The 26,883-nt window shown below is 34.8% G+C and overlaps 2 protein-coding genes across 2 annotated transcripts; both read right to left on the reverse strand.

Annotated features, from left to right (window-relative positions):
* Positions 1 to 17,726: 17,726 nt before the first annotated feature.
* On the reverse strand, positions 17,727 to 19,807 carry LOC120142709 (DNA-directed RNA polymerases II, IV and V subunit 3). Its single transcript, XM_039157223.1, has 3 exons — positions 19,362 to 19,807; positions 18,761 to 18,998; positions 17,727 to 18,215 (listed from the first exon to the last, which is right to left on the reverse strand). The coding sequence occupies exons 1-3, from the start codon at positions 19,805 to 19,807 to the stop codon at positions 17,943 to 17,945; spliced, it is 957 nt and encodes a 318-aa protein (XP_039013154.1). The 3' UTR covers positions 17,727 to 17,942.
* Positions 19,808 to 21,858: 2,051 nt separating this feature from the next.
* Positions 21,859 to 24,168, reverse strand: LOC120142708 (D-3-phosphoglycerate dehydrogenase 1, chloroplastic-like). Its single transcript, XM_039157222.1, has 4 exons — positions 23,559 to 24,168; positions 22,853 to 23,340; positions 22,676 to 22,771; positions 21,859 to 22,567 (listed from the first exon to the last, which is right to left on the reverse strand). Exons 1-4 carry the CDS (start codon positions 24,166 to 24,168, stop codon positions 21,902 to 21,904), a joined length of 1,860 nt encoding a protein of 619 aa, XP_039013153.1. The 3' UTR covers positions 21,859 to 21,901.
* Positions 24,169 to 26,883: the final 2,715 nt, after the last annotated feature.

Below are 26,883 nucleotides of genomic sequence, written 5' to 3' on the forward strand. Positions count from 1 at the left end.
ATATTTATAATTTTACTTTTTATAAAAGTATTTTGAGAATAAAGTATTGATCAAAGTATAAAAAAAAATTAAAGAATTGATTTTAGGATAGAATTTACAAAAAGAATTACAGTAAGAATTCAAGTTGAATAAAATAAAGGGTAAATTAGATGTTTTAGTCACATAATTATTCATGTGGTTTCGATTTAGTCACCAAACTATTTGATTTTTTTTCAAAAATATCACTAACATTACATTTTTTGTTTCATTTTGGTCAACAATCGTTAGAAATTAACAATGATGTTAACATGTTACCATAAAGTAATGTCACATCATCATTGAAAAAAAATGATAGGTCAATAGTTCTGTTAATTTTTAACAGTATATGATTAAAAGGAAATCAAAACCTAACATTAGTGAAGATTTTGAAAAATAAATAATTCGATAATCTAATAGAACCAAAGTGATAGTTAAGTGATTAAATACATAACTTGTTTTAGTTGAGAAAATTTCTCTACATGTGATAAGATAAAACTTTTAGAATTCATTTTTTCATTAATTTGGAGTAAGTACTAGATGATATATGTTCTAAGATAACTCTCAACCATTTGATCGCAACTCAGAATCCATAAAATTAAATGATTTATATTGATAACTTCTTTATTATTATATACTTCCTTTCTTTATTATTATCATAATTCACTGTTTTGTGATGGTATGATTTCTAATAATTTTATAAAGTAATAAAATGGGCATATTACATAAAAGTAAATATAAAATTTGTTGTTGGATCAATATTTATATGTTAAAATATATACTGATTGAATTGATAACGGAAAAGACGGGGTTGATGACTAAATAATACTCCATATATATATCATTATTATATATGATAGAATAAAATCAATTCTTTTTTATTTTAATTTATTAAAATTAGGACCAAATTGATAGAATATATAAGTAACGGTGACCAAGTGTGTAATTATACCAAATATTTAATTGCCACATTAGTTTCTCCGTTAAATATTAATGACAAGTGGCTTAATTGAATGCATTTAAATAGTTGAGTGACCTGATTGACAAAATTTCAAACATGATAGTCAAAGTGAAAAGGGGGCAATAGTTAGATGGCCATTGGTATAATTTACCTTTTTTTAAAAATAATTTAGTTTTAATTTTTAACTTATTTATATGATGTAAGGCGAATCTACACGCTTTGATGGAGAGATGTAGATAGCCTTATTGTGTCCCGATCTAGGATTGACAAGTACTGATGTCCTTGAATTTATAAGTTTGGGTTGCAAAACAAGATAAGAAAATAATGATTAATAATGGAATTTAATAAAGGGGATAATAATATAAGTAATGAAAATAAATAATAAGAATGAAATGAGATAAATAAAGGATAGAGATGGTTGCGGAATTGATGGAAGAGATGGATGATATTGATGATGAAATGACAATGGTGGTGATGTTGTATCTCAAACACGCCAAGAGGAAACTATGCTATGAAGCACAATCCCGGTCTTCACAAACTTGCTTGAGGGGTGGTGATAGTGTCTTCAACCCACTAGATATCAATCTAGGAATTTTGGAATCAAAATGGAAGGAATGACGCCACAAGTATAGGAACTATACTTGTTTAATCGATAAAGTTCACAAAGAACTTTGAAGAGAAATTAACTCACAAGAGTAATTTTAATATATGAGATGAGATGACTACAAATAAAGGTAAGCCACTCTATTTATAGGAAATGAGAGGGCTTGGCCGAATAGTTACATGATGTTTCGGCTAGATACATGTCTTTAAGAAAATACATAATGCTTGAGATGAATGAATAAGTCCTTTGGGCTTGTGATGGTTTGACTAAATCTTCATGAAAGGCCTTAATGATTCAGTCAAAGGGTGGAGAGACATCTCTCTTGGCCGAATGGTGCATGATTGTTCATCTTGGCGCCAATTTCCTCTCCTTGGCCGAATAGTCATGTGCCTTATCATGTTTGGCGCCAAAGCTTCCATGTGCAAGGCATGTGGTGTGACCGAATAGGCTTGGAGCTCTATCTCAGGTATCTTGGTGATTTAAGCTTCCAATGCTAGCAATTCCTTCACTAACGTGCTCCTAGATGAAAAGGCATCTTCATGGGCAGCATCATTCATGAAAGGTCATAATGTTTGAGAAAAGTGTCCCTTCATGTATGAGTTGCTTATGGTGTGAATGAGCTAAAGGTGAGTTGGCCATAAATGACTTGTGACATGGTGAACGTTTGGGCAGCTCCTTGTGAAAAGGTACCTCTTGAGGTGGCAACTATTCGCGAAAAGGTACGATTTCAAAAATTTTGACTTAGGACATATTTGAAATGTCCTAAGTGGTGATGATGATGGTGCAACTCCCCAGCTGAAATAAGGTCATCTTATAGCTCAAATCTTCAGCTCAATCTAGCTATGAGCTCACAGCCTCCGGATAACTTTTCACCAATTGTTCCTTGTGCTCTCCTAATCGATCCCATATAAGTTTCCTTGCTGTTACATGCTCCATTTAGATCTAATGCAGCTCCCAAGTGTTGGCCAAATGTGCCTACATGCATAACATAAAGAAATAAACTAAGTATATAAGCTTATATAATGTGTATATTATAAGATTGTGACTATAGTATATGATAATAACTTGTATCTCATATATAAATGGATAACTTATTATCATAATAACTATAGGTATATATATATATATATATATATATATATATATATATATATATGAAAATAACTATCATATAACATATGAAATAAGCATTTATAGGTATAAAGATAGAAAGTTTCTTCCCTGGAGAGGTTGGAATAGCCATGGTAAATATGATGCTGAATTGGATCACATCATCATCCCCTTATTTTAATCGATTTGTCCTCAAATCGAATGATCGTCTTTTCCTAGTGTCCTTCCATTCAATCTTTATAAAAAGGTTCATATCCGTTGAAAGACTGCTTTGAAAGTTCTTAACCTGAAAAGAAAGAAAACTTTCATTAGTAAAAATGTGATCAAACATAACTAAAGTTAAGAAATACTTCATGTAAATTGTATGTTCAAAGTTCATGACTATTGAAGTCATTTTCCTTTGAACGTTTGCGCCCTTTTGCATTCCAAAAATCATGTCCCTTTGTTCTTCAATAGAGGTTTGCATTGATTCGTGAAAGATGATGACTCTTGGAATGGCGATGTTCTCATAAGTCACTCCCCTTGGTTGAAAAAACGCTTCCCTTTGATTTTCATTAGGCATAACTCTTGATTCTTGAAGGATCACGTCCTTTGGATGAAGAATTACCACTCTTTGCTTTTCAAAAATCACACCTTTTGGCTCTTGAAAGGTCACGTCCTTTAATTTCCCAAATCGATGGATTGTGTCACTTGGATCATCCTGCAAATCAAAGGAAATTCTGCATTGTCAAAGTTAGAAAAATCTTTATTGACCTTTTGCCTCGTCAGTAAACATCTTTGTAACAAGCACTTAGATGTATAAGCACTTGTTTTTGGAATGTTTTCTTTCTGGATTAACTTCGATTTTCCTTTCCTCATGGCCTCAACACTTTGTTTCATCTTGATTTGCTGAACTTGGACTTGTTTAGGCGTCAAGGGTGTTAGGATGATCTTTTTCCCTCCATGGTTGAATGAATATTGATTGGTAAAACAATCATGAATGGTCCTCCTATCATTTGCCATGGTCTTCCAAGGAGTAAATGGATAGCATGCATAGGAACAACATCGAACATAACCTCGTCCTTGTACTGACCAATTGAAAAAGGGACCATCACCTGTTTTTGACATTAAGTTCACCTCGTTCATTGAGCCATTGTAGTTTGTAGGGATTTGGATGTTTCAACGTTTGCAATCCTAATTTCTCCACCATGATGGTACTGGCAACATTAGTACAACTCCCTCCGTCTATAATCATGAAACACACTTTTTTATTCACATGGCAGCGGGTATGAAAGATGTTTTCCCGTTGTGCATCGTCTTCTACAACTTGGGAACTTAGACTTCTCTTGACCACTAGGGCTTCACCTTCCACAGGAGCACCAATTTCGGCTTCTTCCTCCACTTCTGTTGGTGGTGCTTCTTCTTCTTCATGGTCAGATTCAATCTCACCATTTCCAAGTAATAACATGGTGTTTCTATTGGGACATTGTGTGGATATATGCCCCCTCCCAAGACATTTAAAATAACGGATGTCTCTTATTCGTTCAGGGATCTCTTTTCCTCGATTCTCCTTACCAAGTTGGGATGCATTTGATGATTCGGCTTTTTCCTTGATAGGAGTAGGAGTAGACTTCTTCAAATTGTTAGGACTCCATCTCGAAGGCATGGCAGTGCGAGATATAGATCTCTTCGTAATTGCCTCTTTATTTTCATAGCCATTTGCACCATTTCATCAAGTTCGATATAATGATGCAATTCTAGTGTGTTGGCAATCTCAGGATTGAGTCCAGTAAGAAATCTAGCCATGGTTGCTTCACGATCCTCCTCAATATTGACTCGGATCATTGCCACTTCCATTTCTTTATAATAATCCTCCACACTCCGTTGGCCTTGTTTCAAATTCTGTAATTTCTGAAACATGTCTCGGTGATAATGAGTAGGAATGAAACGTTTACGCATGATACCTTTCATTTCGAGCCATGTTGAAATTGGTCTCTCTCCATTCCTTCTTCGAGTAATAGTAAGTTGATCCCACCATATCAAAGCATAATCAACAAACTCCATGGCTGCCAATCTTACTTTCTTGAGTTCGGAATAGTTATGGTAACTAAACACATGTTCCACCTTGCTTTCCCATTCAAGATAGGCTTCTGGATCAGTCTTCCCTTGGAATTGAGGAATTTTGATTTTGATGTTGCTCATATTATCATCAACATTGGCACGCCTAGGTCCTTGTATCAATGCTGGTTCTTCTTCATCATAAGGATTTGGGACATCATCTTCTGGAAGAGGTTCTTACCTCCGAGGAGTATTATTGTTTCTAATTTGTGGTTGATATTGTCTTTGGTCTAGTTTCTCATGGAGAGCATCAAATTCTGTTCGAAACATTCTCATCATTTCTCCAATCAGTGCTTGCATTTGCAAATTGGGTTGACATGCATTTCCTTTAGAACTTTGAGACATGGTTAGTAAATAAAACAAAAAAAAATAAACCTTACCAGCACACTCACAAAGTCTCACAATTTCACTCCAAAGAAAAGATAAGATCATTCCACTCAACACTCGTGTTTACTCTCGGGAATATATATTTGGCTTTTAACAATTCCCTTCTGATCTTACTCTCTCAATAGCCTTTTCCACTCAATTTCTCTTGCTAAGCCCTTTGAGGAACTTACTCAAGATTATAACAAGTTAATTCCTTCCTTGTGTGCGTCGGCTGCAAATAGGTTAGGGTAAAAAGAGTAGAAAAAAAATGGAAAGGTAGAAGAAAGGATTCAAAGGTATTAAAAGAAAGAAATGGTTGAAGACAAGGAAAATGAAAGGATAGAAGATGGAAGAGGTAACTTACAATTCAAGAAACAACACTTACTGCAACCTTTCTCAAGAAACAATAAGGTTATCTTCTCATAGTGTATATGGCCTCTTTGATGTTCTTGTAATGGTAGAGCACTTTTCCTTGACTTGCTTTCTCTTTTGAATTTCTTTTTCTTTTCTTTTTTTTCTTATTCTTTTTTTTTTGTCTTTTTCTTTTCTTTTTGCTCTCCAATTTTGTTGAAGGAGTCTTTTCTTTTTTTATTTTCGAACTTCTTTTTCTTTTTGCTTTTTGCTTTGCATGCCAATGACACTTTTGTTGTCAATCCAACTATGCTCTGATTACCGCTTGATGTAAGGAGAATCTACACGCTTTGATGGAGAGATGTAGATAGCCTTATTATGTCCCGATCTAGGATTGACAAGTACTGATGTCCTTGAATTTATAAGTTTGGGCTGCAAAATAAGATAAGAAAATAATGATTAATAATGAAATTTAATAAAGGGGATAATAATATAAGTAATGAAAATAAATAATAAGAATGAAATGAGATAAATAAAGGATAGAGATGGCTACGGAATTGATGGAAGAGATGGATGATGTTGATGATGAAATGGCAATGGTGGTGATGTTGTATCTCAAACACGCCAAGAGGAAACTATGCTATGAAGCACAATCCCGGTCTTCACAAACTTGCTTGAGGGGTGGTGATAGTGTCTTCAACCCACTAGATATCAATCTAGGAATTTGGAATCAAAATGGAAGGAATGACGCCACAAGTATAGGAACTATACTTATTTAATCGATAAAGTTCACAAAGAACTTTGAAGAGAAATTAACTCACAAGATTAATTTTAATATATGAGATGAGATGAGTACAAATGAAGGCAAGCCACTCTATTTATAGGAAATGAGAGGGCTTGGCCGAATAGTTACATGATGTTTCGGCTAGATACATGTCTTTAGGAAAATACATAATGCTTGAGATGAATGAATAAGTCCTTTGGGCTTGTGATGGTTTGGCTAACTCTTCATGAAAGGCCTTAATGATTCGGTCAAAGGGTGGAGAGACATCTCCCTTGGCCGAATGGTGCATGCTTGTTCATCTTGGCGCCAATTTCCTCTCCTTGGCCGAATAGTCATGTGCCTTATCATGTTTGGCGCCAAAGCTTCCATGTGTAAGGTATGTGGTGTGACCGAATAGGCTTGGAGCTCAATCTCAGGTCTCTTAGTGATTTAAGCTTCCAATGCTAGCAATTCCTTCACCAACGTGCTCCTAGATGAAAAGGCATCTTCAAGGGAAGCATCATTCATGAAAGGTCACAATGTTTGAGAAAGGTGTCCCTTCATGTTTGAGCTGCTTATGGTGTGAATGAGCTAAAGGTGAGCTGACCATCGATGACTTGTGACATGGTGAACGTTTGGGCAGCTCCTTGTAAAAAGGTACCTCTTGAGGTGGCAAATATTCGCGAAAAGGTACGATATTACAATTTTTGACTTAGGACATATTTGAAGTGTACTAAGTGGTGATGATGATGGTGCAACTCCCCAGCTGAAATAAGGTCATCCTGTAGCTCAAATCTTCAGCTCAATCTAGCTATGAGCTCACGGCCTCCGGACAACTTTTCACCAATTGTTCCTTGTGCTCTCCTAATCGATCCCATGTAAGTTTCCTTGCTGTTACATGCTCCATTTAGCTCTAATGCAGCTCCCAAGTGTTGGCCAAATGTGCCTACATTTATAACATAAAGAAATAAACTAAGTATATAAGATTATATAATGTGTATATTATAAGATTGTGACTATAGTATATGATAATAACTTGTATCTCATATATAAATGGATAACTTATTATCATAATAACTATAGGTATAATATATATATATATATATATATGAAAATAACTATCTTATAACATATGAAATAAGCATCTATAGGTATAAAGATAGAAAGTTTCTTCCCTGGAGAGGTTGAAATAGTCATGGTAAATATGATGCTGAACTGGATCACATCATTATAATTATACATTTAACCCTTTATAAATTTAAATTTTTATAAATTAAAATAATAATATTCATCATTAGTGATGCTCATAGTATTCTTAAAGCGTATAAGAATCATCCTTAATTGAAGATACGCGGTATGGATCTTATTGCACATACAAATTATATAATATTTTAATTTTTATGTTAGGTTTTGATTGACTGTAGGAATACATATGAATTTTTTAGTCTTAAATCCTTGTAATTAGATATGATAATTTGATACGAGTTCGATGAATTTTAACTAGATCAAATCTTATGAGTTGGATATTTTGAAATTTGAGTTCGGGTTAAAAAGAGTTTTATGAATGACAAAATTGTGTTGGTTTGTGAAAGATAAGATCGAATTTGAGTTTACCGTGAAAGTTAAGTGCAATTATTGTAATAGTAATACTTCACTCTCTCTATATATATTTTCAATTATGTCTTTTTTTATCAAATAAAATTGAATTTTTTTATATTCGAGTTGGGTCAGATCTAATGATCCTATTTTAATTTTTACTTTAACCTTGAGTCGGGTGAAATTTTACTAAACTTAAAACGGATTGTATGTCAGATGAAGGGTATAATACTCGTGTCGAGTTTGAATTAATAAAAAAAACTGACCAAGCTTGACCTATTATCATCTCTACTTATAATTTGACATTGTTTATTTAATTTTATAATAAATGAAATATTAATTTATTAACATCGTGTTTAGGTCGCCTGGGCATAGAATAAACAATGTCCGGCCAGTTTGAGTTCACATGCAGAACAAGTCAATACAAATCATATCCATACTACTCCTTAACAAATTATAAAATTATAAATTGGTCCAACAATAAAATTACACTTTAATCTCTAAAAAATCATATCGATTCCTAAAAAATCATAACTCCGCATCTCCGCCCAGTGGCGGAGCCATGGCTTAATCAGAGTGTGCACTTAAATCTGAATTTTTTTCGATTAATTACTAATTTTACTGATGATGACAACCTTGAAATTTTTCATACCCACCCTAAAATCTGAGTTTTCTTCAATTAATTATTTATTTTACGAACATTATTCACCTAAATTTTTATTAATTTTATTTATACTTGTCCCATTTAAAATTTTTATATTATTAATATATGCATTCTCATCCTAAAAAAATATTTTTATATCTGCCATGGGTCTCTCCCCTATTAAAAAAACAAAAGTTTCAGAAATTTATAAAACCAATGATTAAAACCTAACGAGACAAAAATAATAATATATGTATTACAGGAAAAGACGTCCGTGACAAGTATATATATAAAACAAAAGTTTCAGAAATTTAAAAATATATTTATATTTAAATAAAAATACATATTAGAGATTTACGGCATGGATGGATAAAAAAATTATTGAAACGATCATATATTTTAAAATTTTAAATTATTATTTATTTTAATTTATTTTAATTTTTAATGATATTTAATTCTATATCTCTTAAAATTTTAAAATTTTATTCTTCTAAATTTCTAATATAAATTTAAATCCCAAGTGAAATTAAACTATTTCTATATAATTTTTTTTGTTTACTTGATATTATTTATTGTCATGGATAGCATCGAGTAAACAATTACAAAACAATAAGATAAAGACAAAATGCATAAATGGATGTGAAAAATCTTAAGGGTAAATTATAATGTTCCTCACTGAACTATATTTCTCTCCTATTTTCCTCATCCAACTTTCAATTTTCTATTTTGCTCACTAAACTTTACAAATTGAATAATTTTGTTCACTCTGTCGTTAACTTTTTAATGGCGTTATGATGTGGCATAGGAATGAAAACGACGCCATTTTGAAAAACTCAAATATACTCTAAAACGACTTAGTTGTGGTGAGTAAAATATGAAAGAGTAAAGTTTAATGACTCAAGGTGTAATTTACACTTATTCCTTCTCTTCTCTATTTTCTCTCTGCAGGCCACCACGTCATTTTATTCCGGCCACCGTCGACTACCGTAGATGGTGACCGTTCGATCTCAAAATGGGATGAGTCGGCTCGTCTCGACCCCCTAAGTCTGAATATGGTGGTTGTTTCAATTTAAAATGTCCCAAACCCCGTGAATTTGGACTACAACGTTTTAGTTTCCTCACTTTCAATATAAATTTTGTGGACTTCGGAGCAACTTCTGACAAAATGGTGGTAGGATTCAAACTCACGATGTTGAGGCGAAACGGCCCATTTCATTTTGGGACCAAAACGATCACCATCTACGGTGGTCAACGATGGCCGGTGATGGCATCTGGCCACCTTATGTTTTATTTTATTTTTTTTAATTATTTTATATTAAATAATAATAAAAAGGTCACATCATCAACCATTAGAGATAAAACAAGAGAGTGAGCAAAATAGAAAAATTGAAAGTTGGGTTAGGAAAATAAGAGAGAGTATAATTCAGTGAGGAACGGTGTAATTTACCCAAATCTTAAAAAGGGAAAAACAACGTACATGTAAGAACTTCTTTACAGTCGATGACAACTATAAGAGGATTATCCGAGAGTACATCAAATTGAAGGAGATAAGGTTTGTATCTAAAATTTTTAAATTTTCATATAATTTAAATATTTTTATATTTTTTATTAATATTATACTTTCGTCCTTAAAAGTAAATTCATCCCGATATAAAATATTGTATGCATCTCTACATCGAACCCTAGGATCCTATATAGATATATATTGTTCAAGAGACTCCACGCCCATCACTAATCTCCATATTTTTATCTCTCACTTTGTTTTCTTTAATCAATTTAGTTATATCATAATTGTTTTTCGAATTGAATAATCAATATGATCATATCATAAAATTTGTTGAATTGAATAATTAATATGGTCATATCAAGAAAATTTTCGAATTGAATCAAACAAAATTGAGTTGTATTCTTTGATTTAGTAAAAACTTAATCACCATCATTAGAAAAATAGATAAAGAGGGCATGCAAGTTAATGGAGAAATTGTTTATTTAAACTTTGATTCGTTGATTGCTTCCATCCTAGCTACGGGAGCGTATGTTTCATCATAATCTATGCCTCCTTCTTGAGTATACCCTTGAGCAACAAGTCTAGCCTTGTTTCTCACTATATTACCACTTTCATCAAGCTTATTCCTAAACACCCATCTAGTACCTACAGTAGATTTATTACTAGGCTTTTCAACTAATGTCCATACTTTACTTTTCTCAAATTGATTTAACTCTTCTTGCATAGCCATAATCCAATGTTCATCTTTTAATGCTTCTTTAATATTCTTAGGCTCTATGCATGAGATAAATGCAACATAATTACAAATATTTCTAAAAGAAGATCGAGTTGTTGCCCCTTTTGATGGATCACCTATAATCTCACCATCCTTGACATAGTTGTACTCTCTTGGGTAAGATACTTCCCTTTCTTCAATGGTTGGATTCTCGAAAAGATCTTGAGTTTCCTCATCTTTCGTTTCTTCCTTTAATGATGGTTCTCCAACGTCATGTTCACCGTCATTTATATTTATAATACTTACATCATCATTCAAACAAGAATCCTTCCTCGGAAGGGGATTATCATTGAAAACAACATGTATAGACTCTTCTACAACTAAAGTTCTTTTAATAAATACTCGATAAGCTTTAGAATTTAAGGAATAACCCAGAAAAATCCTTCATCACTTTTAGCATCAAATTTGCCAAGATTGTCTTTACCGTTGTTTAAAACAAAATATTTACATCCAAAAGGATGAAAATAGCTAATGTTAGGCTTTTTATTTTTGAAAATTTCATATGAAGTTTTCTTTAAGATTGACCTAATCATTACTCGATTTACAACATAACAAGCGGTATTTGTGGCTTCCGCCCAAAAATATTTTGGCAAATTGTTTTCACAGAGCATGATTCTAGCCATTTCTTTTAAAGTTTGATTTTTCCTCTCAACAACTCTATTTTGTTGAGGGGTTCTAGGTGCTGAAAAATTATGACTAATACCATTAGAATTACAAAAATCAGTAAATCCAAGATTTTCAATTTCAGTTCCATGATCACTCCTAACATTAGTTATAGAGTAACCTTTTTCGTTTTGGATTACTTTTGAAAACATGATGATTTTTCTAATGCTTCATCTTTAGTAATCAAGAATAGAACCCAAGTATATCTAGAATAGTCATCTACCAAGACAAATGCATATTATTTTCCACCTAAGCTAGTAGTTCTAGTTGGTCCAAAAAGATCTATATGGATCAATTTTAATATTCTACTAGTTGATACATCATTAATGGATTTAAAAGAAATTCGCTTTTGTTTTCCTTTAGCACAAGCATCACAGATTTTATCATTATCAAATTTAAGCTTAGGCAACCCTCGAACTAAATTTCCTTGAATTAGTCGTTGCAAAACACTCATACTAGCATGTCCTAGTCTCCTATGCCATAACCAACTATCATGCTCATCCTTAGCAACTAGGCAAAAATTAGTCATATCAATATAGTCTAAATGCACCATGTATATGTTTCCTATTCTATGACCAACAAGCATAATTCAATTAGATGCAATGTCAATAACCATTAGTTTCAAACATGACATTGAATCCTTTATCACATAATTGACTAATACTTAAGAGATTATGCTTTAATCCATTCACATATAAAATATTTTTAATTTGTATGGAAGAGGTATTACCTATAGTACCTATACCTTCGATGTGACCTTTTTGAATTATCACCAAAAGTCACTTCTCCTCCATTTTTGGCGTTAAGCTCTATGAACTTGCTTTTGTCCTCGATCATGTGTCTTGAGCATCCACTATCAAGATACCATGAGTTTGAATTTGATTCCCGTGCCTTGTAGCAATGCTCCTTTTTCTACAAACATAGTCCAAAATCCTAGTCCCCTTAGGTATCCATTTGTGTAGGATATCTTTATCTTTAGTAGTAAGGAGTCCTTTAGGAACCCATATACTTCTAATGATTTTTCCATTAGAGGTTCTTCGGGGACCTCTATGATTGTAGTTTTTAAAACTTTTTTTAACAAAGTTGGATTTTGAATTTTCTCCATTTTCAAAACATTTTGTTCCATCTTTATCAAAAGAAGTTTTAAGATCATCAATTTTCTTTTGATGATCATCATTGACCTTTGAAAGTAAATTTTGCAAATCTAAATTTTTCTTTTCAAACTCTTCTTGTTTGATTTGCAAATCTTTGATTTTACTTTCAAGATCGTTGTTAGTTTTGGATATGAGTTTATTTTCATTTTTCAATTTTGAAACATCATTTTTATATTTTAAAAATAATTTCTCATAATCCGAAGCCAACCCATTATATTCCTCTAATAGCTCATCATAAGATAAATCATCAAATTTAGATGAGATAGAGGTTACCTTAGAATCTTCCCCGAATGCCATCAAGCACAAGTTTGCTACTTCTTGTTCCTCTTCATCGAAACCCTCTTCATCGCTCCATGTAGCCACATGAGTCTTGTGCTTATTTTTTGATTGACCCTTTCTTTTCAATTGTAGCCAATCATATTTGACATACCTCGACTTTTTGCATTCATAGCAAATGATAGGGTCCTTCTCTTTTGGTTCATTTTTGAGGCCTTCATTTCGTTTGAATTTTCTTCCTCGGTAAGGCCTCATCATTTTTCTGAACCGTTTGGCAAACAATGTCATTTCCTCGTCATCTCATCTTCATTTGAATCACTCTCATCTTTTGTGGATTTGAGAGAAACTCCAATGTTTTTCTTCTTCTCCTTCTCTTTTGGTGTCTCGTCAATCTTATTGAGGTCACCTCATCTTCAAGCATCATTTCATGAATGAGGAGGAAACCGATTAGCTCGTCAAGAGTTAAGGACTTTAGGTTCTTAGCCTCGATGATTGCAGTCTTCTTGGATTGTCATGATTTTGGAAGTGAGTAAACTAACTTCCTCATAAGCTTTTCATTTGGAATGATCTCTCTGTATGATTTGAGACCATTGACAATCGTTGAGAATCTATCCGTCATAGCTTTGATATATTCATTTGGTTTAATCCTGAAATTTTCATAGCTATGTGTTAGAAGACTAATTTTAGATTCTTTTACCTTTTCAGTGCCTTCATGAGTGACTTGTAGTTTATCCCATACTTCTTTGGCGGTTGTACAAGATGAAACTCTTACATATTCATCTGGTCCAAGAGCACAAAATATGATATGGATTGCTTTGGAGTTGAGCTGGAACATTCTTGTCTCTCCTTCACTCCATAATCTTGGATGAGTGAAGGCTTGATATATCCGTATTCTACAACATTCCATGCTCCCATGTCACTTGCTTGAATGAAATACATCATATTCTTCCAATAGGCATAGTTAGCTTTATTGAAGAAAGGAGGCTTGTTGACGGGCATCGAATCGAGACCGGAGTCGACATTTGAAGTAGAGGCCATTGATGACTTGATAATCGATGTAACTCTTCCCGAATCGACTCAAGAGGTTATTAAACCTTCAAATGAGTAAGGCTCTGATACCAATTATTGAGTTAATCGATCGACGGAATCAGCCAAGAGGGGGGTGAATTGGCAATTGAAATTTTTGTGGAAGCTTTTGCAGAAAATTGAAAGTAATTGTGCAGCGATTTAGAGTGGTTCGACTTTCTCAACCAAAGTCACGTCCACTACCTTAGCTATCCACACTAAGGAGTTTCCATAAATTCACTAATTTGTCTTTCTTTTTAGGACAAAGAGTAACCTTATAAACCCCTCAAGTATTATACCCTAAATTCTTGAGAACACTCTCTCCCAAAGAGAATATTACAAATTTGCAAACTTACAAGGAAATCCTCACAATGTAGATTGTTTGCACAATTCTAGAACAAAGAAAAGAAAACTCAGGAATGAATACAATTGAGTACAAATAGTGTTCTTGAAAGCAAAATAAATATTGAATGAAAAATAGGCTTGAAATGCTCAAACTTGATGTTTGATGCTCTCTCTTTGATTCTCTCTTGATTCTAGTTGCTTGTTGTTTTCTTGTTATTGATCAATGGCTTCTAAGCTTGTTTAAATACACCTTCAAATGATTCTGAACATTGAGGATGATTAGTGGAGTCAATAGAGCCGCTTAAGTGTGAAAATAATTAATTAAAGCAGTTGGGAGCATCAGTGCATCGATGCATACCCTAGGTGCATCGGTGCATCAGTGTAAAATTCAAATATTTTGACCGTTGAACCCTTAGTGCATCGGTGCACTAAGAGTGCATCGATGCATAAAATGCATTTGATGTTTTAAAAAAGCCAGAGTGCATCGATGCATGGTCTTGTGCATCGATGCATCAAATGCACTGAGTGCATCGATGCATGGTATGTGCATCGATGCATAAAATGCATTCGATGTTTGAAAAATTAATTGGTGCATCGGTGCATCACTTTGAAAAATTGATTTTAGGCTTGATTTCGGTTCAAAATACTTTGTGAAAATTGTTTAAAAAATAGTTTAAGTATAAAACACAATTTTACACATTTAGTAAGGTTTAAAATTGATCTTGAAAGACTTGGAATAATAATTTGATATTCTATTAATTGAATCGAATATACTTAGAAAAATATTTGTAAAATCTTCATTTAAACTTAGTTTTTTATCGAAACATCAAAATATTTTCAACAGTTTCTGCTGAGGAAATTAAGTCATCATTGTTTAAGTAGGAGAAAGAGAAAAGTCTAGGGCCAGATGGGTACACTGCTTATTTTTTCAAGGTAGCCTAGGATATTGTGAAAGATAATTTTCTAGCTGCTATTAGGGAGTTTTTCCAAACTAGGTCTCTCATTTCTATTTTTAACGCCACATCAATTGTGTTGGTTCCTAAGTCTACTAATGCGAGTATGGCTAGGGATTTTCGCCCTATTTGTTGTTGCTTAGTAGTGTACAAAACTATTAATGGTATTCTTGTGAATCGCTTGGCAGGTTATTTTTCGGATATAATTTTGCCAAACCAATATGCTTTTATTAAGGGGCGTAGCATTATTGATAACACTTTGTTAGCTCAGGAGATTGTTAGGGGATATTCTCGTAGTTCTCTTTATCCTAGGTGTGTTGTTAAAATCGATTTAAAGAAAGCTTTTGATTATGTTAGTTGGGATTTTTTGATGAAAGTGCTTGCTTCTTTGGGGTTGCCTGAGGTGTCCAGGGGTTGGATCAAAGCTTGTGTTACTAGTGCACGATTCTCTGTTGCTTTTAATGGGAGTTTAGTGGGTTATTTTAAAAGGAGAAAGGGAATAAGGCAGTATGACCCGTTGTCCCCTTACCTTTTTATAGTGGTCATGAATGTACTTTCTTATTTGTTGAATGTTGCTGTTAGGGATGGTTTATTTCATTTTCATCATAGGTGTAAGAGATTTTCTCTTACACATCTCAGTTTTGCTGTTGACTTACTTATTTTTTGTCATGGGAGAGAGAATTCGGTCTTGGGGTTGTGGGGGTTCTTTTGGTGTTTTATGAAATGTTTTGATTGCAGCTTAATGCGGGAAAGTCTGAGTTATTTGTTTGTGGGGTGCAGGAGCATGTTTTGTATAGAGTGCAAGCTGCCACTGGGTTTAAGTTGGGAAAGTTTCCTATTCGGTACCTTGGAGTGTCTTTAGTTACTAGGAAATTAACTGTAAATGACTATTTTCCTTTGATTGACAAGATTAAAAGCAAGCTGGGGTTATGGTCTAAAAGGAAATTGAGTTATGGTGGTGGGTTGTAACTTATCCAGTTTGTTTTGTTTAGTATTTCAAGCTTTTGGTGTAGGCAGTTGATTTTGCCAAAGGAGGTAATTTGGCAGGTTGAGCAGCTTTGTATGAGGTTTTTTTTGGAAGGGTGATGACTTTCCAGCTAGGGGAACTAGGTTTAACTGGCAGCAAATGTGTTGGTTAAAGTCTGAGGGGGTTTAGGCTTGAGGAGCTTAGTTTGTTGGAATAAGGTTTGTTGTTTTCTTCTGATTAAGAATATTTTTGCTAATGTTGGTTCCCTATGAGTGGCATGGGTCAAGGAATATGACTTGAAAGGGGTTGGTTTTTGGGATGTTAGTTATAAGCCTCAGTTTAGTTGGATATTGAGAAAGCTTCTTAAGCTTAGGAATGAGGCAGCTGGACTATTTACTAATATGGTGGCTTGAGATGTGGTGAATAGCATTTGATTTTGGGATAGAGTTAGAGATAGGAGGGAGAAGCTACTATACGAAGGTCTTCTCTAGTTTCCTTTGCATATCCCAAAAATGTTAATTGTTGTTTAGATGGTTATTTTAAATAGGTTGCCCACTAAAGACATGCTCATTCGAATGGGGTTGGAGTCGGATGGGAGTTGTGGCCTTTGTGAAGATGGGTTGGAAAGAAGGGAACATTTGTTTAATGACTGTGTGTTTGTTGGTGGAATCTGGAACAGAGTTATGCATGCCTGTAGGTTGTCTTATAGGTCATTGTGCTGGAATGAAGTTTTGCCTTAGGCAGTTGATAATTTCAAAGGGAAGTCTTTGCTTGTTTGTATCTTGAAGTTGGTTTGGACTTGCTTTTTGTATTTTGTTTGGGAAGAGCGCAATTTTAGGCGTTTTAGGAGATGCGCTCGTTTAGTTGAAGAGATCTTTGAATGCATTAGGATGATTGTTTGTGCTAAATTACAAGGTTGTTATATTAACAAACTTGATAGGGTTAATTTGCTGCTTTGTCTTGATTGAGGGATTTGTTGATTTTATTTCTCCTTTGCTGCTGGGTTAATAGTGTTGCTGTTTTGGCTGCTTAATTGTTGAGGAGAGTGGTTTCTTGGGGATAAGAAGTTTGTTGTTTAGTTTGGTGCCCAGCAGGGTTAACTGCTTGGTGGTTCTTTTGTAGTAGGTTTTCCTGCTTTCTTTTGGGTAATAAAATTGAAATTATCCAAAATAAAATTAAAAAATTTTAATTTAAACTTAGCAAAACATTAGATACACTTCGATGTATGATAAGACATTTATATAAATATTTTATAACTAATAAATTCATAATATATTTCACAATAAAATAAAAAATGCCTTATAACTAAAAGGATAGGGGTTTATTTATGTAAAAGAAACTAATTTAAATAGGCTATGATAGCTTAACGAGTTTTTTTTAATAAATCAACCAAAAGGTTACATGTAGAATATTTGTTTGCTAGTTAATATTTGGCTGTACAAAACATTAATACCCTAAAACTTGAGTGACTAAATTGAAATATTTTTTGGGGTGATTAAAACATTAACACCCTAATTTGTTAATCGAACAAAGCAGAAACATAAATAAAAGCTAAATCATTTGTTCATCCATGCGTTCTAAGGCTTTCAAGTTAAGAATTTAAGGAGGAAAACGAAACGGAGTAGTTTGTTTTGTACCTAAAGATCCCGAAGAGTTTTAAACGAAATGCAGTTGGTAAACATGAAAAACACGCCTTCTCCGAACGCTATCGGTTCTATTTCTACAAGAGGATCAGCCTCCTCGCATGTGGGCACCTAGTTCACCAAACTGGTCATCGGCTTCCACAGTATCTTCGGACAGGCGAACTGCATCGAGCTTCTGTTTAAGGATGTCGATGGCGTTAAGAACCATCTGAGAAGCTTTGATAGCACCGGTGGATTCGACGGTGAAAATGAAACTGTCTTCTTTGGCATATATCTCCACAAGGCCCGGCTTGCCCATAGCTTCGGCTTTCTTTAGCACTTCATCATCATAGGTATATGCCTCTGGGTCAACCACCACAACCTGTTTTCAACCAAGAAAAAAAGACAAACAAAAATTAGAGTTAGCGGCAGCAGTGAAATCAAATATCCTCGAAAATTTGGCTCGGGATTCAGGGACCAAAACTATGTACTCAAAAAACATGAAGCATTCTACATCAAGCACAGAACAATCATCTAATCCAACAAACTATTTCCTAAATGCTTCAACTATATAACCAGCTATCGTATGACCGGAGAATTCTAATAAAAACAACGAAAATGTTGATTTTAAATACAACCATACTAGCATAATGGACCCATTTCACCGACTGATACACCCAATAAGCCAATATAGTTTGACAGCTAACCCGTTAGCCTATGAGATAAGATCAGGAAACAGGGTGTTAATGGCAGAAACCCCAATCCGAAAACCTAAACTGAAGCTAAACTTCCATCAATATCTTCATAATCCACAAAACGAGCATAGAAAGGACATTGATGATGTAGAAAATATCTCTTTTTCCACAACAATTTCTTCAACAACCTGTAACATAGTTTGATAATATAATGATGTAGCAAGAGAAGAACCTGTTGGGTATTAGGATCAATGTCAAAGACTCTAGTAGGACTACTCTCGACAAAGCTTTGCTTCTCCTCAAGCGTCAAGGTATCCATCATATCTTCATTGATATGAATCTCAGGTTCATACATGAAAGTCACAGTTGCAGCAGGTGACCATTTTGCGTGATCTTTCCCTATCCCTTTCCTCGCAATTGCCCTTAGCCTCAACTCTTGCCCGCGCCGCAGTTTCACAATGATAATCCCCCTGAAAGTAGTAAACAGTTACTGCCTGTAACTATCTAACACTAGAAAGCCAATGCAATGGAAATAACATAAAACGGATAATAGATTTGAATACTAATATTATTCGTAATGATATTTGTATCCAAATCATTATTCACAGAAATAAAGCAGATTTACAAAATTGATATCAAAGAACCAACATCCACAATCACTCTACATGCACTAAAGAAGCACATTATAATTTTAAGTAATTCGGATAATGAAAATAGGATTTTAAAGCAGATTAGCAGGGTGCAATTATAATTTTACAGAAAAATACATATATTCAACAAGCTACCATCCCTCTAAAATTGGAAGCACCTCACAAATTTGTAACCCTGAATACCTTTGCTCAGAAGAATCGTAGCCAGCAGAATCGGTAAAATTGACGGGAACAACTGTATGATCAGAACTGTAGAGATCGTTACTAGTGACATCGAGGGTCTGATCGCTCATGCATTTGGCACGAAGATGGAACTCAACTGAGCAGAACTCACACTGCCCGTCACCGTCGCAAGCGTCGCAGTCACGGGAGAATCGCATCGACATGGCTCGTTCGCTGGTGAGTGGAATGAGGCCGAGTCGATGGGCTATGAACTCGTCGTTGAGGACGGATGAGTTGACTTCGATCTCGACGAGATCGATTGCGATGGTGGGGACTTCAGCGATCATAACGCGGCGGAGGGCGTTCGCCATGGAGGCGTCGGTGTCGCGAAGCTCGAACTTTGCGTAGTCATCCTTAAGTTCGCGGATTTTGATCTTTGGGAATCGCTGGTACGATGCTCCTTCCATTGGCTCTGAAAAAAAAACACAAACTCAAAAACCCTAAACTGGAAGAGACAAAGAGGAAGTTTGATAGAGTTGGAGTGACGTTTGGTTAGATTGGATGGAATCTCTTGTAATTGATGAGAATTAGAATCTAATTTCATTAATTTTTTATATTTTGTTCAAATTTTTTAAGGAATTGGAATCTCTGAAGGAATTCAATTCTATCCAATGAGAAAAGGTGAATTATATCAAAAAAATGGATAGAATTCAATTTTCTTGTGAGAGGGAAATTGAAATTTGACCATATTACCCTCATCAATCATTTGGTAACTTATTCATATATTAAATAAAAATACTTTTTTATTATTTCGGGTCGGGTCGGGTGAAACTTTATTTTGGGGTCGAATTAGATTTTTTTAAGTGTGATATTCGGGTCGGGTCGGGTTCGAGTTTAGGGTGAAAAAAACCGAACCGACCCGAAAATATATATAATTCAGGTCGGGTCGGATTAAGTCACTGTTTTTATTAAATAAAAATAATTTTTTATTATTTCGGGTCGGGTTGGATTTCTAATTCATATATTCGGATTGGGTCGGATGAAACTTTATTTTGTTCGGGTCGGTCGGGTTTTTTAAGTGTGATATTCGGGTCGAGTCGGGTCGGGTTTGAGTTTAGGGTGAAAAAAATCGGACCGACCCGAAAATATATATAATTCGGGTCGGGTCGAATTAAGTCATTGTTTTTATTAAATAAAAATAATTTTTTATTATTTCAGGTCGAGTCGGATTTCTAATTCATATATTCGGGTCGGGTCGGGTTTTTTTAAGTGTGATATTCGGGTCGGGTCGGGTTCGGGTTTAGGGTGAAAAAAAAGAACCGACCCGAAAAAAATATATAATTTTATCTTATATATTTAGAAATAATTACAATAATACCCCTCTATATATAATTTTTTTCAATTAAGTCAATATTTTTATTGAATAAAAATAATTTTTTATTATTTTGATTCGTGTCGAGTCGAGTTTCTAATTCATATATTAAATAAAAATAGTTTTTGGTATATTTTTTAGTAACTAATTAACATACTCCGATTGGAATGTATCGAAATATTGCTCTATCTTTTAGTAACTTATCAACATATTTTGATTGCGATGATTTTAACTTATAATGTTTATTAGAATGATTTTTATAATTTATTAAAATAAATAATCAATTAATAAAATGAAAATTTAATATTTTTAATTTTTTATAATATATTACTACATGTAAGTTGTAAAATAAACTAAAATAAAGTAAAAAATGGAATGACAATTCTGTCATTTTATATTACTGAAATTAAATTCATCAAACATGTCTGCGAACCAAATAAATATGGAATTGGATTCCAATTCCAATTCCATTTCCTGCCAACCAAACAGAATATGAAATTAATTTCAATTCCTACAAATTTCAATTCTACAATTTCAATTCCTTCAGAGATTCTAATTCCCTCATAAACATTTCCTCCATGGCTATTCAAGGGGAATAGAGACAACGTCGTACAATCTTAAATAAATAGAGAGCCAACGACGCCGTATGGTGACATCCATATTTTCTTCGGTTTAATTCCGTTTTTAGTCCCATAATCCTCTACGATTTCAAATTAGTCATCGTGTTTAAAATTTGAGGAATTTAGGGCTATTTTAACATTTTTAAAACGTTTGATTTAAAATTTAAATCTTAATAATTACTGTTAAAATATATTTTCAGTAAATAAATTATTACTGTAAGTATTATATTATACGTTGTAAGCATAAGTAATCTTTTCTCCACCTCTCTATTAAAGAAAAAAATAGAATAAATAAAATTCTAAATTTGAGTTTTAATCGATGAATAATAATTTAGCATAATTTCATCCTTTAATTTTATAACTTATTTATACGTTTAAATTTTTAATTTGATTCAACTCGATTCATATTTAATATTTATAGTAAGAAGCAAAATAATTACAATAATAATAAACTTTAAGTCCTTCAAGAATTATTCAAAGACAAATTCACTACCAAAGTAGCAAAATGCGCAGCAAAGACCCAACCCAACGAGTAAAAGAAATAGGGTAATATCAATGATGCTGCAATCCTACAACTTAAGGAAAACAAGCTCTTCAATGGCAGGGACCTCACCGATCCTCTTCAACGATTCTTTCCTCGGCTGCTCATCGACTCCAATGGCCATAACCGCGTGCATCCTCGGAGCAATCCTCCCCACACTCATGAAGCTCACGTTCACGTTCTCCTCGCCCAAAATGCTTCCCACTTTACCGATCATACCGGGTTGATCAACCTGACTGCAAAGTATGATACTACCTTCCAAGCTCACATCAACTCCGAATGACCCTACCTTCGTCAAACGAGGGATTCCGTCCTTCACCCGCCCTTTGACACTGATCTCGCCGACGGATGATTTGGCGCTAGCGAATTTCGATTCCACATTAGCAATCTGGACTTCGATAGATTCGAGTGGAGACTCGGATGAACCATCTAAATAGATTCGTTCCTCCATTATCCGTAGTCCCCTTTGTTTAGCCGTGTAGTCGGCATTGACAAGGTTCACATAAACGTTGCAAATCGGCTCGATTATTCCCTTGGTGATCATAGCACGGAGCAACCTTGTATCGAGCTCGGCTCGGGAAGAAGTATAGGATACTTTCACGGTCTTGACACCACGTCCACCTGATACCAATTGGACAGCCAGCCTCCCAAGTTTCTCAGCAAGTTTGACATACGGTTTCAACTCGTTCAGAACCTGCAGGGGAAGAACATCTAATTGAAGCGATGATCGTAAATGACTCAACATAAAGACGGAAACCGAAGGTTATATCGAAAGGAACGCTACGAAAGTTATTGATTGTACCTCAGCAGGGACCATTGGTGCATTAACCGCAGTTGCAGCAAGTTCCCCTTTCAAGGCACCAACAACAGCTTCAGCGATCTCGATAGCCACTTCTTCCTGCAAAAACATACCGATGCTTCGTTTAGTAACCTTGTCCGGAAACAAAGAAAATGTCGATATGTCGATTGAACAGCCTACTTGAGCCTCCATCGTACTAGCACCAAGATGCGGAGTGACGGTAACCTTCTCATGCTGCACCAACTTGTTGTCCTTACTAGGTGGCTCCTCACTGAAGACATCAAGAGCAGCCTGAGCTACGATCCCGCCGTTCAACGCCCTCCAAAGCGCATCTTCGTCAATCACTCCCCCGCGAGCAACGTTAATGATACGAACGCCTTTCTTCATCTTAGAGAATGCCTCGGCATTGAGCATCTTCGAAGTAGCAGGGGTGAGAGGCATGTGCAAAGAGATGAAATCTGCAGTTGCTATGGCTTCCTTCAAGCCCACTAGCTCAACACCGATAACATGAGCAAGATCCGCCGGAGCGTAAGGATCATGTGCAATAACATGCATTCCGAGTCCCTTTGCTCGCCGAGCTACTTCCGATCCGACCTTACCGAAACCTAAGACGGCTATCCTTTTTCCGACAAGGGATACACCAACATTCTTGCTCCTTTGCCATTTCCCTACATCATCATAAAGGACATTAATCTTTTGTAAATTTGAAATAACATAATAAAAATAAATCAAATCAACACGTTTCATATTTTTTTAAAATAATTATCGGTATTCGATATATTGATATCCATACCGTATTTTATTATTTGTGCCATACAAATGTCACATTGCTTAAAACTAACAATAGCTGGAACATATTTCAAAATAATGGATGATAGTCATTCACCAGATTTCATGGAAGCATCAGCCTGAGCTACATTTCGAGCCATGGCAGTTAAAAGCGCGATCCCGTGCTCCGCCGCGGCAATGGTGTTAGCCGTCGGAGCATTGACAACCAAACAACCGTGCTCGGTGGCGGCGGCCAGATCGACATTATCGATACCAACGCCAGCTCTCCCGATGACCTTCAATCTCCCTCCGGAAGATTCAAAAACCGTGCGGTTGACTTTGGTGGCGCTACGGACGATCAAGGCGTCGCAATGCGCAACCTTGATACGGAGCTCTTCGGGGGAGAGGTTGTAACAGCAGTCGACGTTGGCGTGGTGTCTAAGCAACGCTAAACCGGCCTCGCCGAGCTTCTCGGCGACGAGTACGGTTGGCTTCTTGGACGAAGAACTGGATGGTGATGAAGTTGGGGCGGCGGGTACGATTGGCTTCTTGGAGGAAGAACCTGGGGCGGGGGCGGCGGTGACGACGAAGAAGCGGTGGCTTTGCTGTTGGGAGCGGGAAAAACGGATGTTGTTAGGGAAGGTGCCGGGAAAAGAGGAGCGAAGGTTCCATTTAGAGGAAAGGGAAAGTGATGGGGTTTTGAGAGAATGTATTTTCAGAGAAGCCATTTTTTGTACTGAGTGATGAATTCCGAAGAAATTTTATTAGACAGCAGCGAAGAAGATGAAGCAGGCAGTTAAGAGGAATGGAAATGAGAGAACGTAGGATCAAATAGTTGGTTACAACTTGAGTTAATTGTACTACACTTCCCCAAACTATGACCTTTATTTTAAATTAGCCTTTAAAATTTTAATTATTATAATTTTATCTATAAACTATTAATCTCATTCTAAATTGATCTCTAAATTTTTTAATTCCGAATTCATCCCTAAACTACTACCATTCTCAATTGATCCCTAAATTTTTTATAATTCCAATTTTATTTGTAAACTTTTGAATTATATTTTAAATAATTAACCGTGATAAAAAATTTGATAGTTCAATTAATTATATTATCTTTATACACTAAAATTTTATTAATATTTTATGATTTTTTATTTAATTATAGTTGAACTGATGGTTCAACATGTTAAATTTATATTTTTTTGTTTTGATCAATTCGACTATAATTTAATTCTTATAATTTGATGTAAAAATTATTTATTGATCATAATTTCGTGTAAAACTAATAAATTTTAAACGTTAAATGAAACATCTAATGTAACATTATTTTGACTAACAAAAGTAAGTAAAGCCTTTTTTTTATTATTGTTATGTTAATCCAGTCAAAGTGACGAGACTACAGGTTTTGATTAAGTTAAAAAATATTTCGAGAAATTTAAAATTTTTAAGTTTAGTAGTCTTTATTATTTTATATTTTAATGAAATATACATATATACACATGTATATAATTAACTTAATTCTAAGGCTGATTGAGACAAAAGATGTCACATTTGATAAACGGAACGAATTTAAAATCAATTTACAATTTGTACAACTATTGTAGATAAGTCAAATAGGCGAGGACTAAATTGTAAGATTATCAGAATTCAATCATCAGTACAAATAGTTAATGGCTAGCCTACAAACATTTGTATACGGGATAACCAATATGAATGTGAATAGGTTAATTCCTTTGTAAAATTAATCATGTTAATACCTAAAGGGACTAAATTGAAATAGGCATCAAAGTAATGATGCGTAAAGATAAATGAATCTTAAATAAGCGATTTTTAGAAGGTCGGTTATTTTTGCCCTAGCCAGAAATTATTTTAGGAAATACAACATTCTCTCGGATATTAATTTTTAACGGTCCCCATGTTGTGGCCTCATGTGAATTATTATTTTAATTGGTTTTAATGACTCGTCACGCTTTGGTGACGAGTCCATTAAAAAATAATATATTTTTAAAATTTTTAAAATAATATATATATATATATATATATATATATATATATATTTTTTAAAAAATAGGGAGATCTCGTCACGTCGAGGTGACGAATTCCTTAAAATTCAAAATTACTAGCCGTTGTCAATGGGAAGTCAGACAACAACAGTTACATATCGGGTAAAATTTAAAAAAAAATTAAAAGAATTTATTATTTTACAAAATTAAAAAAAATAATTGCAATAAATAATTTTTTTACATCAAAATTATAAAGAATATTTATCTCTATCTTTGAAGTTCTTGACGATGTCGATGAGTTATCAAACGATAATGCCGCATGGGCTTGTTGAGTACATCTGGGTCGTAGGCCTTGGTCGTCGTCATCATCTTGCTAAGGAGATGTACTTAACACACTATACGATCACCTTCGAAATACGGTGATGAATTTATGACATTTGACGCCATCATCGCCGCAACTGCTTTGACTTAACTTTGGTGACCATATAGATATGGTCCTACTCACCCACAACGGCGTGTTCTGTGGAAGATCCTTGAGTGTATTGCGTTGCATCCCATGAACCTCCAACCCAATGCGGTCGAGTCTCGTCTGAAGCTTGAAATGGAGGATAGAAACCGAAACTGGCTTGAGATGCATGATAGTACTCTTCAGCGACAGATGCTGAAGCGGAAGCAGAAGACGACGATGCTTTTTTGGGACTTCGACTTGGCGTCTGGCCTGATGATTTTTCCATTCTTCCCTTTCTTCTGGTGTCGTCAGATATGTTTTCCCATTTGCTTAGTAATTTTGAAGATAGAGAGAATAGTCGAAATCGAGGTCCAGCAGTGTGATGTCCTGATGTAGGGGGAGCGATTGGTCATGCTGATTCCATAGCTCGATGTAGAATGCGTGCCTCATCGACCAATTTTCAGTAAGTTTCCCACGCATATCAATTGTATGGATCACGTCCATTTCAACCATGCAACTACATGTTCTATGGAAGATCCTTGAGTGTATTGCGTTGCATCTCATGAACCTCAAACCTAATGCGATCGAGTCTCGTCTGAAGCGTGAAATAGAGGATAAAAATCGAAACTGGCATGGGATGCATGATAGTACTCTTCACAGCAAATGCTAAAGTTGAAACAGAAGATGACGATGCTTTCTTTTTGGACTTCGACTTGGTGTGTCTGGCCTGATGATTTTTCCATTCTTCCCTTTCTTTCAGTGTTGTCATATATGGTTTCCCATTTGCTTCGTAATTTCAAAGATAGGGAGAATAGCCGAAATCGAGGTCCAGCGGTGTGATGTCCTAATGTAGGGAGAGCGATTGGTCACGTTGATTCCATTGCTCGATGTAGAATGCGTGCCTCACCACCAATTTTCAGTATGTTTCCCACGTATATCGATTGTATGGAGCGTGTCCATTTCAACCATAAGCGTAGGAATCGGCTGGT

Source organism: Hibiscus syriacus, unplaced genomic scaffold, assembly GCF_006381635.1.
Source record: "Hibiscus syriacus cultivar Baekdansim isolate YM2019G1 unplaced genomic scaffold, ASM638163v2 tig00110831_pilon, whole genome shotgun sequence".
In the NCBI taxonomy this organism is placed as follows: domain Eukaryota; kingdom Viridiplantae; phylum Streptophyta; class Magnoliopsida; order Malvales; family Malvaceae; genus Hibiscus; species Hibiscus syriacus.

Coding starts and splice junctions, on each gene's coding strand:
- LOC120142709 (XM_039157223.1), bottom strand. CDS start 19,807: ATGGAAGGAGCATCGTACCAGCGATTCCCAAAGATCAAAATCCGCGAA. Junction 18,999..19,361: donor TACGATTCTTCTGAGCAAAG/GTATTCAGGGTT, acceptor TACTACTTTCAG/GGGGATTATCATTGTGAAAC. Junction 18,216..18,760: donor TTGATCCTAATACCCAACAG/GTTCTTCTCTTG, acceptor GGTTGAAAACAG/GTTGTGGTGGTTGACCCAGA.
- LOC120142708 (XM_039157222.1), bottom strand. CDS start 24,168: ATGGCTTCTCTGAAAATACATTCTCTCAAAACCCCATCACTTTCCCTT. Junction 22,772..22,852: donor CTAGTACGATGGAGGCTCAA/GTAGGCTGTTCA, acceptor ATGTTTTTGCAG/GAAGAAGTGGCTATCGAGAT. Junction 22,568..22,675: donor CACCAATGGTCCCTGCTGAG/GTACAATCAATA, acceptor CTTCCCCTGCAG/GTTCTGAACGAGTTGAAACC.